The sequence below is a fragment of the Rhineura floridana genome, chromosome 18 (assembly GCF_030035675.1).
Source record: "Rhineura floridana isolate rRhiFlo1 chromosome 18, rRhiFlo1.hap2, whole genome shotgun sequence".
In the NCBI taxonomy this organism is placed as follows: domain Eukaryota; kingdom Metazoa; phylum Chordata; class Lepidosauria; order Squamata; family Rhineuridae; genus Rhineura; species Rhineura floridana.
In genome coordinates, this window is record NC_084497.1 from 3549398 (window position 1) to 3561894 (window position 12497).

The following is a 12497-nucleotide window of genomic DNA, read 5'->3' on the forward strand; positions in this document are numbered from 1 at the left end:
ACCCCACCACCTTTACTGTTATAGGGTTGGTGCAAGCATCAGTCAGGATCCAATTGGGCTTTCAAACGATTCCATTTGTCTGTTGTGCAAAATGAATTTGAAGGCAAGCTGACATACTTAAAGAAAGCTAGCCTAGCAACTAAACTTAGCCTAGCAACCAAGCCTAGCCTAGCAAACACACTAAAAGAAAGCTAGCCTAGCAACCAAACCTAGCCTAGCAAATACACTAAAAGAAAGCTAGCCTAGCAACCAAACCTAGCCTAGCAAATACACTAAAAGAAAGCTAGCCTAGCAACCAAACCTAGCCTAGCAAACACACTAAAAGAAAGCTAGCCTAGTGACCAAACGTTGCCTAGCAAATACACTAAAAGAAAGCTAGCCTAGCAACCAAACCTAGCCTAGCAAATACACTAAAAGAAAGCTAGCCTAGCAACCAAACCTAGCCTAGCAAACACACTAAAAGAAAGCTAGCCTAGTGACCAAACGTTGCCTAGCAAACACACTAAAAGAAAGCTAGCCTAGTGACCAAACGTTGCCTAGCAAATACACTAAAAGAAAGCTAGCCTAGCAACCAACCCTAGCCTAGCAAATACACTAAAAGAAAGCTAGCCTAGTGACCAAACCTAGCCTAGCAAACACACTAAAAGAAAGCTAGCCTAGTGACCAAACGTTGCCTAGCAAATACACTAAAAGAAAGCTAGTCTAGTGACCAAATGTTGCCTAGCAAACACACTAAAAGAAAGCTAGCCTAGCAACCAAACCTAGCCTAGCAAATACACTAAAAGAAAGCTAGCCTAGCAACCAAACCTAGCCTAGCAAACACACTAAAAGAAAGCTAGCCTAGTGACCAAACCTAGCCTAGCAAACACACTAAAAGAAAGCTAGTTTAGCAAGTTGGGAGGGGGAGGAATAATTCCCTTGATTTGTTATATTTGGATACCAACAGTGGAAGGACACCTTTGGAACATGCTGAAATTGTTCAAAGGAGGCAAGGAACCCTTTGTCTTTTGGGACGGAAAGAGGTGAAGAGAAGAGGATTTATGTAATGAAGCTCAAATCTACTTTGTTACCGCCAGCATCACCTAAATTTGCAGTTAGGGCAAGGAGGATGCGAGAGACAGAGAGGGAAGACCACACCGGAACACGCAACCTGTTTGGGAAGGGAAGGACAGGTGTAATCTAATCGTCATTACAAATATATATCTCTTGAGGCTGCACATTATTTTGGGGCCCCCTCTTCCTCCCCCCTCCTCATTTTGGAGCAAGACAGAGTGGACTCCTGTCTTGCCAAAATGCTAATAATGTCCGCCTTCTCACCTCATTCAGAGCCGTGGGTTTGCTGGGTGTCAAAATGTTTCTAACACCATCTGATTTTGTTCGGTGCCTCCAACCGGCCACTTCACTTCTTCTTTATTTAAGTTGTGTGTTTCTTTTAAAAAGGCAAAAACGAAAAAACATTTCCCCCTTTCCTTATTTGATATAATTAAATGAACTTCTGTTTATTGTGTTGCTTTTAATTTCACTATAATTTCTCCCCTCTTTCTTGCCCCACAACCCTTTCCCCATTACCCACCCAGCCCTTCCCAAATTTGACTTGCTTTTCCACGTGAATCGGGGTTTGAAGCAACTGGGTTCTTGTCTGAAAGGTTTTTCTTCCTCTCGTCCATGGACAGCCCCAGACATACTCTACCCTCTGCAAATTGTTCCTCTTTCATGGGCAAATCTGAGGGATAAACTATTGTGATTCTAAAGCAAAATAAATAAATTAAAAATCAGCAGGGAGACAATTCAGTCAAAATGGTCTTCAGAGCTTTCTCTCCAGCAGTGTTTCTGGGATTTCGATCTCTTAAGGGCAGGCCGCAGCGTCGCAATTGCCAAACCAAACCTAGACTCTCCGTTCTACAACCAGGTCTGTAAAAAGCTTGCACCCTCCCCGCCTTATCACCACCTCCCCTTTTGTTTTTTCATCTCATGCTGGTCAATAAGTAAAAGAAAACAAAGGGTCTAGAATGCTGACTCTCCAGTATGGGTAGAGGAAAACTGATTTGGTTTGCATTTTAAGCCGAATCGATGAAGTTCGCCCTTTCCGAAATGATTGGAGGACAGAAACACGTCCCTCCTTTGGAATTCGCTGTTCTCTGCATTTTGCAATGCAATTCTGCAACCAAATAATGTTTACAAAAATGCATATATTAGGGGGAAGCACCCATAAAAATGAATAGGTTTGTAAAAATTAACATCCAGGACTGCTTTATAGTTGGAGAAACGGCTTGCAAAAACAGACAAAATGTGCTCCTTAGGAGAAATTCACCAAAATGCTGAAGAATTTTATTTACTCATTTGTGTACCGCTTTATAGTTGAAAAGAAGCCTCTCAGTGGCTTACAGTGTTGTAAAAAACAAAACAAGATTGCACATTTAAAACCATTCAAAACATTTAAAAGAAACCAACTTAAACATTTGACATCTTAACTTTAACATCACACATCATAAAAACCAGATTACACGTTTGAGACAATGCGAAACATTTTTTAAAAAATCTTAAACTTTTAATATAACCTAAAATAGCTAACACAATAAGTCAGGGTCACTACTAAAACACAAATATGCCAGGAAGACAAACAGCCTCAGCCACCATTCTCACCTCTGCTGCTACCACCCAACTATGCACTAGTTATGCGCTCCACCCCCCTAGAGTTCCCTCCTCTCACCAGGGAGCACACACAATCACTCCACCCACACACAACCACCATAACAACCGGGGGATAACACCGTCCTCCTGAGGAGCATGCACAGAGTGATCTGCAATAGCACAAGCTGTATGTCCATGGCTGGGGATTTGAAGATGGACTGTGTTGAAGCCATCCAGCGATGCTACTGATAGGCCAGAATCGTGTGCCCAGGGTGCCCGCCCTTGCCAGTTTAAATAGGTACCTGAAGAGAGGGAGAAAATGCAGCCTTCAGTCAGGGTCCCAGATGCACCTCCTTTCACTAAAACACACATTTTCATGAGGGTTTTTTGTGTGTGTGAGTGTCTGTGTGTTTTTAAAGCAAATGGCTACAGACATGCAGAGAACTGATTTTAAGACTGAGGGGAGCGTGACTAGCATTGGAGAGATAATGCATGAACTGACACCAAGGATACCACTCAGAGGAGACCCATTGTTGCTAATGATTTTTGATTGCTGTAAACCCCCCAGAGAGCTTCGGCTATGGGGCGGTATACAAGTGCAATAAATAAATAAAATAATGGGTTGTGTCAGCTAATGTCTACTCAGAGTAAACCCATTGAAATGAATGGTCCTATGTAAGTCATGTCATTTTGGTGGGTCTACTCTGAGTCTGACTAATTGATTCCCCAAATCCCCACCTAACACCCAAGAAGTGGTTTTCTTCTAATACCCCCGTCCCCACTTAGAGGGATTTGGGGGGGGTGTCTGTTGCTCTGCCATTTGATCACTCCTGGGTTAAGAGACAGCATATATGAGAAAAAAACCCAGAAATTATGTCTATTGCTAATCAGGAAGTGGATTAAATGGGCTGGCAGTCTTCAGGTGGTTAAAACAATCTCAAGGCAGAGATTATCTTAACTTCCCCCACCCCAAAGATAGAACAGGTAGGTGGAGGCATTCGAGAGGCAGCTGGACAGCCACCTGTCAAGGATGCTTTATGTTGGATTCCCGCATTGAAGAAGGGGTTGGACTTGATGGCCTTATAGGCCCCTTCCAACTCTATGATACTATGATTCTTTGAACAAGAAGCAACAGTTTGAAGCCGCAAGGATCTAGATAAAGAGCCAATATTAAAGAAGGCTTTCCTAGGACCAGTTCGTACATAACACTAAACCATGACTTAGCATTATCTCAACTAACTGCAGCAAGCTTCAGACTCATGAACTTACTCAGTTTCCTATTATTCTCTGGTGCAGCTGCAAGGAAGAGGCTGGATGTTTTTAACTAATCATTGCCTTACCTCCAGACTTGGGAACTCTGGCTAATTTTCCACCAAATAAACCATAGTTCCAACTATTGCAAATGCTCTTTGCAAATGTTAACAATAAGCCATTAATAGTTTAAAGCAGGAAGCAGATGTTTCCAATTCTTTCCCCTCGCAACTGTGAGGCCCACTAAACTATGGTTTAGTGTTGCATCTGAACTGGTCCTTACCATTCAGAGCAGTTAACTGTGGAACAAACAACCTCGAAAAGTTGCAAGAGGTCCTTCCATGTCAAGGCTGATTGACCTGGGTTATTTTATGTATAGGATCTCCGCCTTGAGACAGTGAGTTGAGATGAGATTGCATTCATTCAAAAAAATATTCTGCAGTTCTTTTTATGACACCTTTGCTCCAAATGTCCATCCCCCCCAACAAAATAGAGTCCTGTCTTTCCTGCCAGCCAATCATAGAATCATATGGGGAGGGAGGAATCTTGGGTTTATTAAATTGTTTATTTCTTTATTAAATTTATATCTCGCCCTTCCTCCTAGAAAGAGCCCAGGGCAGCAAACAACACCACTCTCTTAAACATCCTAAATACAAAAGACTTTGAAACATATTAAAACAAAATATCTTTAAAAGCATTTAAAAATATTTTAAAATAATATTTTAAATGCAGTTCCAACAGAGATACAAATTGGGATAAGGTCACTACGTAAAAGGCTTTTTGAAAGTGGAAGGTCTTCAGTGGGCACTGAAAAGGTAACAGAGATGTGGCCTGTCTAATATTCAAGGGGGAGGGAATTCCAAAGGGTTGATGCTACCACGCTAAGGGTCCGCTTCCTATATAGTGTGGAATGGACCTCCTGATAGGATGGTATCTGCAGGAGGTCCTCACCTGCAGAAAGCAGTGACCAACTGGCTATATAAGGGATAGGACGGTCTTTCAGGTATCCTGGTCCCAAGCTGTATAGGGCTTTGTACACCAAAACCAGCTCCTTGAACTTGGCCCGGTAGCGAATGTAGCTAAAGGGTTGTTGCTTCACAATGAATGTGAGTTGGTGCCCATTCTCTCCGTCCAAGGTGTGGGTGGTCCCATTTCCCTCCTCCTGCAATTTTGTGATGAGAGTGTGCGACACGCTCTTTATTCCCCCTAGCTAACAGAGAAGAACGGTTAGAGTTCCTTTCAGACTTCGATTCACAGCTTTCTTTCTTACCTTTCTTCTTTCTCCTGTTGTTTCCCCCCCCTCTCCCCCCCCCAAATGCAAGACTCGGTTCCATTTGCTGCCTTGTTCTGTTTCAGTGACAACTTGGGTGGCTGCATCCTTGCCCATTCCTTTTTCCATTTTAACACCATTTGCTGACCGGATCTTGCCTGTTCAGTTGAATATCTCTCCTTCTTTTCCACTTGCTTCTTCCCTTGTAATTTTTTTTTACTCCCACCTCTATCCAGGAACTGCATACCCAACTCCTCCTTTAAAAACAAAAAAAGCTCATTCCTCCTGTCCTTTTTTCAAATACCTGATGTGCTTGCATGCCTTCAACTGATTCCCTCCCTCCTCCTTTCATTCACCAAATTCTGTCTCTCCATCTTGTTTCAAACATGGGCTGTTTTCTCATCGCTCCATTTTCTTTTAATAAAAAAAAGGATTTTTTTGAAATGCCACCTGCAATTGAATTTGGACGGCTTCTCACCCAGAGAAGGTATTAGGCTCAAAAACAAGAAATGTATGGAAGAGGCCGAGATTCCCTCGCTCGTAAGATGTCCTTTGCTTATACATCTATCTCTCAAGGTGAATCTGTGGCCTTCCAGATGTTGGCCTTCAACCGTTGGAGGGCCACAGGTTAGCCATCCTGGTTTAGATCTTCCAAGTTGGGAGACAGATGTGAGGCAGACACATTAGGAAACCTTAGGAAAGCTACCTTATAGTGAGCTAGGCCATTGATCCATCTAGCCTAGTATTGTCAGCTCTCTAGGGTTTCAGACAGGAGACATTCCCAGCCGTACTTGGAGATGCTGCCCTGGGGGAGGAAGGGAGGGATATAAATCTATTAAACAAATAAATCAGAGATTGAACCTGTCATGTCCTTGTTCTTGCAAAGTGGATGCTCTGTAACCGAGCTATGATCCTTCCCCTAAAATTAAGATTCTAGTCCTCATGATTATGAATAAAAGGGCTGATTTAAATAGTCATCTAGCTCATGATTGTCTACCCTGACTGATAGTGGCTCTCCAGGGTTTCGGATACAGGTATTTCCCAGCCCTACTTGGAGATGTACCTGGGCAAGACAGAGGGTCTGCCACTGCACCATAGCAGAACAGTTAGGTGCCATCAGAGGATCCTGTTCATCTGTACTGTGCTCCTGCAGACAAAATATTTTATTTAACAAGATGTATATGCCACTTAATCAGAAAAGCCTCCAAGCTGTTTGCAGGAAACAGTATAAAATCCTGGCTGTCTCATACCTGCCGTTGCTCAAGAATTGTAAGGAACCAAAAAAATCAGTGCAGCTGTGAAAGGTTGAATCTGCCATCTTGATTCAAAATGGTGCCTCATCGTCTCCAAACAGACGAAAACCTCTCAGGAGCCATCTTGCAAAGCTTGGTTACGACGTCTTAAGCGATCTCCAAACTTGTAGCCGACAAACGGGCAAGCTGCTTCCCAAAATCCATAGCAGATTCATAAGGAAATGCTGATAAAATCAAACGTTAGAAAAACAACTGGACCAGCAGTTCTCAAAGCTTTTCCTCCAACGACCACTTGAAAACCGCTGAGGCCTTGGTGGACCACTTAATGATTTTTCTTCTGCCTGTTTTAACAATTGCCGTTCAATAGAGTTCAAACTGTGATGCGATAAAATACAGCTTAAGAAAGAACAGAAGCAATAAGAATGCAATTAAAAATCAATATTAAAATTGAATTCATGGATGTGTCATTTCCCATCTTCAGCGACAAATCCACAGACATTCCACAGAACGCCTAAATAAAGCTTAGTTAGGGAAGTGGAGCTGGTCAGTTTCCATGGAGGGCAAGTGTTCTTTACCCTCAGGTCTCTCTGGCACGTTTTTAGGCCACGTCTGCGCTAAGGATGGATTCCACATTTCAGTGCTGGTTCAATTTTTGCTCTGCCATACTTCCTTCCCGTAGTGCTTCTTCAGGAATCAATGTTCCCTATTTGTTGTACATACCGATTTGGGTTCCCCCCCACTAAAATATCGACACTAATATCAATATATTTTAAAATAACAATTTTTTCATAGATTTTTTTAAAAAAATATTGATATCTTAAATATGTCAATATTAATATTGATACATAGAGGAAGATAGTGATATTGATTTTGATTTTTTTTAAAAAAAAAATCCACTTCAGCTGCAGAAAATCTCTAGGGGGAAAAATCCAATCCGCGAGGACAAGCATGCGTACAAATAGGAAACCCCGTGTCAACTTCAAATTTTCCAAATTTGAGCACATCCCTCCTAGTCTACACTGTACATTTAAAGCATGCCACTTTAGACTGGCATGACTTCCCCCAAAGCATCCTGGGAAGTGTGTTCTGCCTCACCCCATTCCCCTGCACAGAGCTACAATTCCCAGAGTGGTTTAACAGTAGGAACTCTGGGAATTATAGCTCTGTAGAGGGGAATAAGGGGAGGCTCTCCCTAACAACTCTCAGCACAATAGGTTCAACACCACCACTGCCCCCCACCTTCGGTGCAACGGAGATTCCTCAGAACTCTTCTGCCGCCTTCCACAATTCTAAAATTTTAAGTTTTTGAAAATGGAGCCCCCAGGGAACTGCCCCCTCTCCTTGCCTCCATCTCCTCCCCCTCCTCCCACCATGGCGTCCTTGCATTTCTTTGCTCGGGAGATGCACTGAAATCCATCCTTTTCGGCCTGGTTTGTTTCTGTGCTTTAATGGCCTTGTTCTTTCTTCTCGTTGTCTTCGTTTATTATTATTATTATTATTATTATTATTATGCCAGGGCTGTGATGTGCCAATGTAAAAACTTACCGCATTGGTTCACATCGGCTAGTTTTTAAATCAATAAAAACAAGTATGCAGCATTTTTAAAAGTGGGTCTTCCCCTAGCCCTTAATCCTTCTCTGTCTCCCTCCCTCCTCCTGTCTTTTTTTCTTTCCTTATTCACGTGGGCATTTGCGAGTGGCCCGTCTAACAGGTCCCGGTGCTCTACCTCTTTATTCCTCCCTGTCTCTCGCTCTGCTTTCTCCTCTCTCCTCTTTCTCTCTCATTCTCTTCTTCTTTTTGCATGATGTTTGTGATTCTGAGAGCTGCATCTATCAATGGAATCATGTCAGACCTTTCCAAGAGGCTTCGTTAGGGTTTCACTGCCCGAAAACCACAAAAATTTCATTAGAGTTTCTCATCTTTTATTTCACCTTTTTCTCTTCCAGCCCACTTCTCACTTCTGTGTGGGGTCATGTTGTTTGGTTGCCGGAGAGGGGGGCTGCCCACCACCATTCCAGAGGACAGGAGGTGTGCTTTTTGCATTCCCCTCATTTTGCAGGCTAAATTTTTGGCACCTCCAGAGAACAAGACCCCTTCCCCACCCACCCACCAGCCCAGCCCACCTTTTAGCCTGTTTACATTGGGGGGGCTCTTGTCATTCCAGTCTCCCATTGGAGATGTATGCGTTTCCAGAAAGAATTGAAGGTTTGAGCCCTTTGCACCCCCACCTATGCCTCTAATGCTGGAATGGGGGGCCTGTGGCTGTCCCAGTTGCTCTTGGACTCCAACTCGCATCAGCCCCAGACAGAATGGCCAATGGTCAGGGATGATGGGAGCTGTAGTCCGGCAATATACGGAAGTACAAAGGTTCCCCCATCCTTTCACCTAAAGTTGGGTGCTCCCCATTTTGGAAGAGTGATGGGGAAGTGGCCAGGCTACCTCTGGGGTTAACAAGGTCTTTGGTATGGGGTTCTGTGTCCATACTTGAAAGACAGAAGGCCCCCTAGTCTCAGCCTTCCTCCTTGGCTCCCGATGATGCCAGATGGATGTGGGTTTCTCATTTTGAAGACAGAGATTGGTTTTCCCTTCCCTCTCTCCAGCCCTTCCCCTCCCTGCCCGCCATCTTGGTTTTTGGTCTCTGGAGGGGGCCACGTTTCTTAGCAAAGGAGGCCTTTTTTTTTCTTTAAAAAAAACTGCTTTCAGATTTGAGGGGATGAATTTGAGGAAAGGGACCCTCCCCCCTCCTGCTGCCTGAAATGGAAAGGGGGCTTGTTTGAAAAAGTTTGGGTGGCGGCAGCAGCGGATTGCACCCCAAAATGCACGCCACAGGGGCCTCCCGTTCAGAAGTGCCACACCCTCTTTTTGCTGTTCTAAAGATGAGAAATTGCTAATAAATTTTTGTGTCTTTATTTGTGCTGTGATGGGTCTAAAATTGATCAATGGAACCCTGTTGCTATGAAATACCGCTTTTATGTCCATATTCTCTATATATATTGTTTGTGAAAGTAAATTATTTTTGAAGTTCTGTTTGTTTGTTTTCCTTTGATTGATCGATCGATTGATTATCCTTATTATTTTTGGCATTCTGATAATTTTTAATTTCAGCTTTTTTAATGAAGGAACGACAAATAAGTACAGCTCCATCTGTATTTAAATTCTCTTCTGCTCTTCTTTTTCCCTCTTATCTCTCTCTCTTTCTTTTTTCTCTTCTGTTTCCTTTTTTATTATTTTGTCTTTGTCACTGCTGTGCGTTTCGCCCGCAGTGCGCCGTGTGGCTCCCCGTTTCTCCATCCCACCTTCCAGCCACGAGATCATGCCGGGAGGGAACGTGAACATCACGTGCGTGGCGGTTGGCTCGCCCATGCCCTACGTGAAGTGGATGCAGGGGGCGGAAGACTTGACCCCGGAGGATGACATGCCGGTGGGCCGGAATGTCCTCGAACTGACAGACGTGAAGGATTCGGCCAACTACACTTGCGTGGCCATGTCCAGCCTGGGCGTCATCGAGGCCGTTGCACAGATCACCGTGAAATGTAAGGAGGTTTGTGTGTGTGTGTGTTTGTGCACTTGGCATGGGGCTCTGATTGAGTCTTGTCGATGGTCTTCAGCCCTCCTCGCTGGTTAGAGTTCAGCCGGATTGGAGCAGAGAGGAGGAACCTCTAGCCTTCTGCACCAGCACCAGCCGCCGTGGCTAATGTGGACTGGCAGGGAGAGGTAACCTGCAGCCTTCCACCTTGGACTGCAAACTCCCATCAGCCCCAGCCAGCAAGGCCAATGGTCAGGGACGGCCGGAGCTGGAGTCTGACATATCTTGCAGGACACCCGCTTCCCCCGGGCCTCACCCCTTGTCTCTTGCATATTAAGCTGGCCTAAATTTCCCAGCTGGGCTTTGCACCAAGCATTTCAGCATGCCCCTGGGAAGCGCTATTGCTTGCATTTCCTGCCTGCTTCGGTTTCTCAAGCTTTCCACCCTGTCCGCAACATTTGCCTGGTATTTGCGTGCCTGCCCTTTCCTGCATGGCTGTAGCTCTTCCCTCCCTCTCCTCCTCCCTTGTGTGCTGAGCTTGAATGAGATTCCCTTAGCTGAGGCCCGGAGCCCTCACTTTGACACTGGTGCCGTCAGGGCCCACTTTGGCAGAAGCAGCCACAGCGCCCCCAAACTTAGCCAACTTAACTTACCGTTAAGTACAGAGTCCAAGATGGCCAGATGGCACCACTGTGGCTCATTGCCCAGGGAGTCATCCTCCAAGCAGTGGCAGCCGGTGGCTACATGTCAGTGGGGCAGTGTTATGTTATGTAATGGTCTATTTCTACGCCGCCTTTTGGGCAAAAAGGCCCTCACAAAAACTAAACACAAAATACACATCAGAAAAGGACAACGCAGTTTGCAGAAATGTAAACAAGATATTAACATTGTTAAGAGAGCAACAGCAACATCTTTCAACAACAGTACACTAACAATCGTCACTTTCCCAATGTTTTGACAACGTGGCTGTGACAAGTACAAGCGGGAGGAGATTTCATACACAGCGCCGATAGGTTTTTGGGGAATATCGGATAGCCAATCGCAGTGTGACACCCAGGAGCATGATCAGGTGATAAATCAAATAAGAGGGTGTGTCAAACAAAGGATGGTTCAAATGTGGTGTGGATATAATCCATAGGCTCTTTTGAAAAGATATATAAACCAGGAGCTCCACAGGGATGCTGATTATGAGTTGGAGAATTTCCAACCTTCATTCCAAGGAAATCGAACCTTGGGTAAGTGCTGGAACCCTCAAGTGGAATCTCCTCCGGGTTTTAGTCCAAACTTTCAAAGAGCAGCCCAAGGTGCTCCAAAGAGTTTAGGTTTACCACTTAGGACATCTCCTTGAAAGTTTGGACTAAACCCTGGAGCGGATTCCACTGCCCTGCTGACACGGAGCCACTAGTCACCACTGCCTCTAAGGATGTGACTCAGGTGTGTTTCGGGGGGGGGCTCCCGGACTGAGCCTGCTGGCGTGACCCACATGAAGAGCAGAAGCATGCATGAAGCACTCAGAACCATGTCTGTGCATGATGGCGCTGCTGACCAGCTGCCAAGTCTGTGCGCATGTGTTCTTCAGATTGCCACAAGCGATCATTTTAGAGGCTGCACGTTTTGAAAACTCTAGGCATGATTTCAACATGCCTTAGTTACTCTGTGCATCAGTTTCAGTTCTTATGTCTGCATGTGTATTTGTATGAATTTTGCACTGACCAATCGCCTCGCTGTTTATGATGTGGCATTTTACTTACCAATTTGTGATTTGTTTGGTTGTTGTTTTTTTAACAAAAGGCATGTTTACAGAGTAACAGCAACAAAGGCAGGCTTCAACCTTGGGGAGTTTACAATCTGCAGTCCCAATCCCAGCTTTCAATCCCAGGCTACGGTCTGAAGGCACATGAGACCGCCCCCTTACTGAAGCTAAGCAGGTCTGGGTCTGGTCAGTGCCTGGATGAGAGACCGCCTGGGAATCAAATGTAAGCCGCCTTGGGTTCCTTGATGAAAGAAAGGCAGGGTATAAATGTAAGAAATAAAATAAGTGTACAGTTCAACACAGGGATAGGGGGAGATTTGGGGACGGTGAAATGTTCTGCTGACGAAATGTTTTATGTCAAGAGAATGTCGGTGCAAACGCATGCATAAGCAGATTGCTGGTTGCTTAGTTGCAGAACAAACTGCAAAGTCTCTTGTGCTGTGAGTTTCCCTTAGCGCAGCTGTTGTGTTGGGTTTCCCCATCAAGCAGCGTTTAAACCTCACCTGTCCGCTGGCACATGGGCCCTTGGATGTTGCATGCAGCCGAAGGAGTGTGGCAATTTGCCCTCACCAGATGTGCCATGAGCCAGAACGGCAACTGTATTTAAGGATTAGACAAATTCATAGAGGATTCGACTATCTAATAGCTGCTAGCCACAATGGCTACACTCTGCCTCTGAATAGTAGTTGCTGGAAACCGCAGGAGGGGAGGGTTGCTTTTGAGTTCAGGTCCTGCTTGTGGGCTTCCTATATTGGGCATCTGTTTGGCCACTGTGAGAAGAGGATGTTGGACTAGATGGGCCAGTGGCCTGAC

General features: G+C 44.8%; 1 protein-coding gene across 1 annotated transcript in view; it reads left to right on the plus strand.

The window, feature by feature from the left end:
- Positions 1-12497, plus strand: part of PTPRS (protein tyrosine phosphatase receptor type S) — a 207884-nt gene that overhangs the window by 117451 nt on the left and 77936 nt on the right. The window contains exon 7 of the mRNA XM_061601984.1: positions 9669-9938. Coding sequence (XP_061457968.1) covers positions 9669-9938 — 270 coding nt within the window. The remainder of the gene's footprint in view (positions 1-9668; positions 9939-12497) is intronic.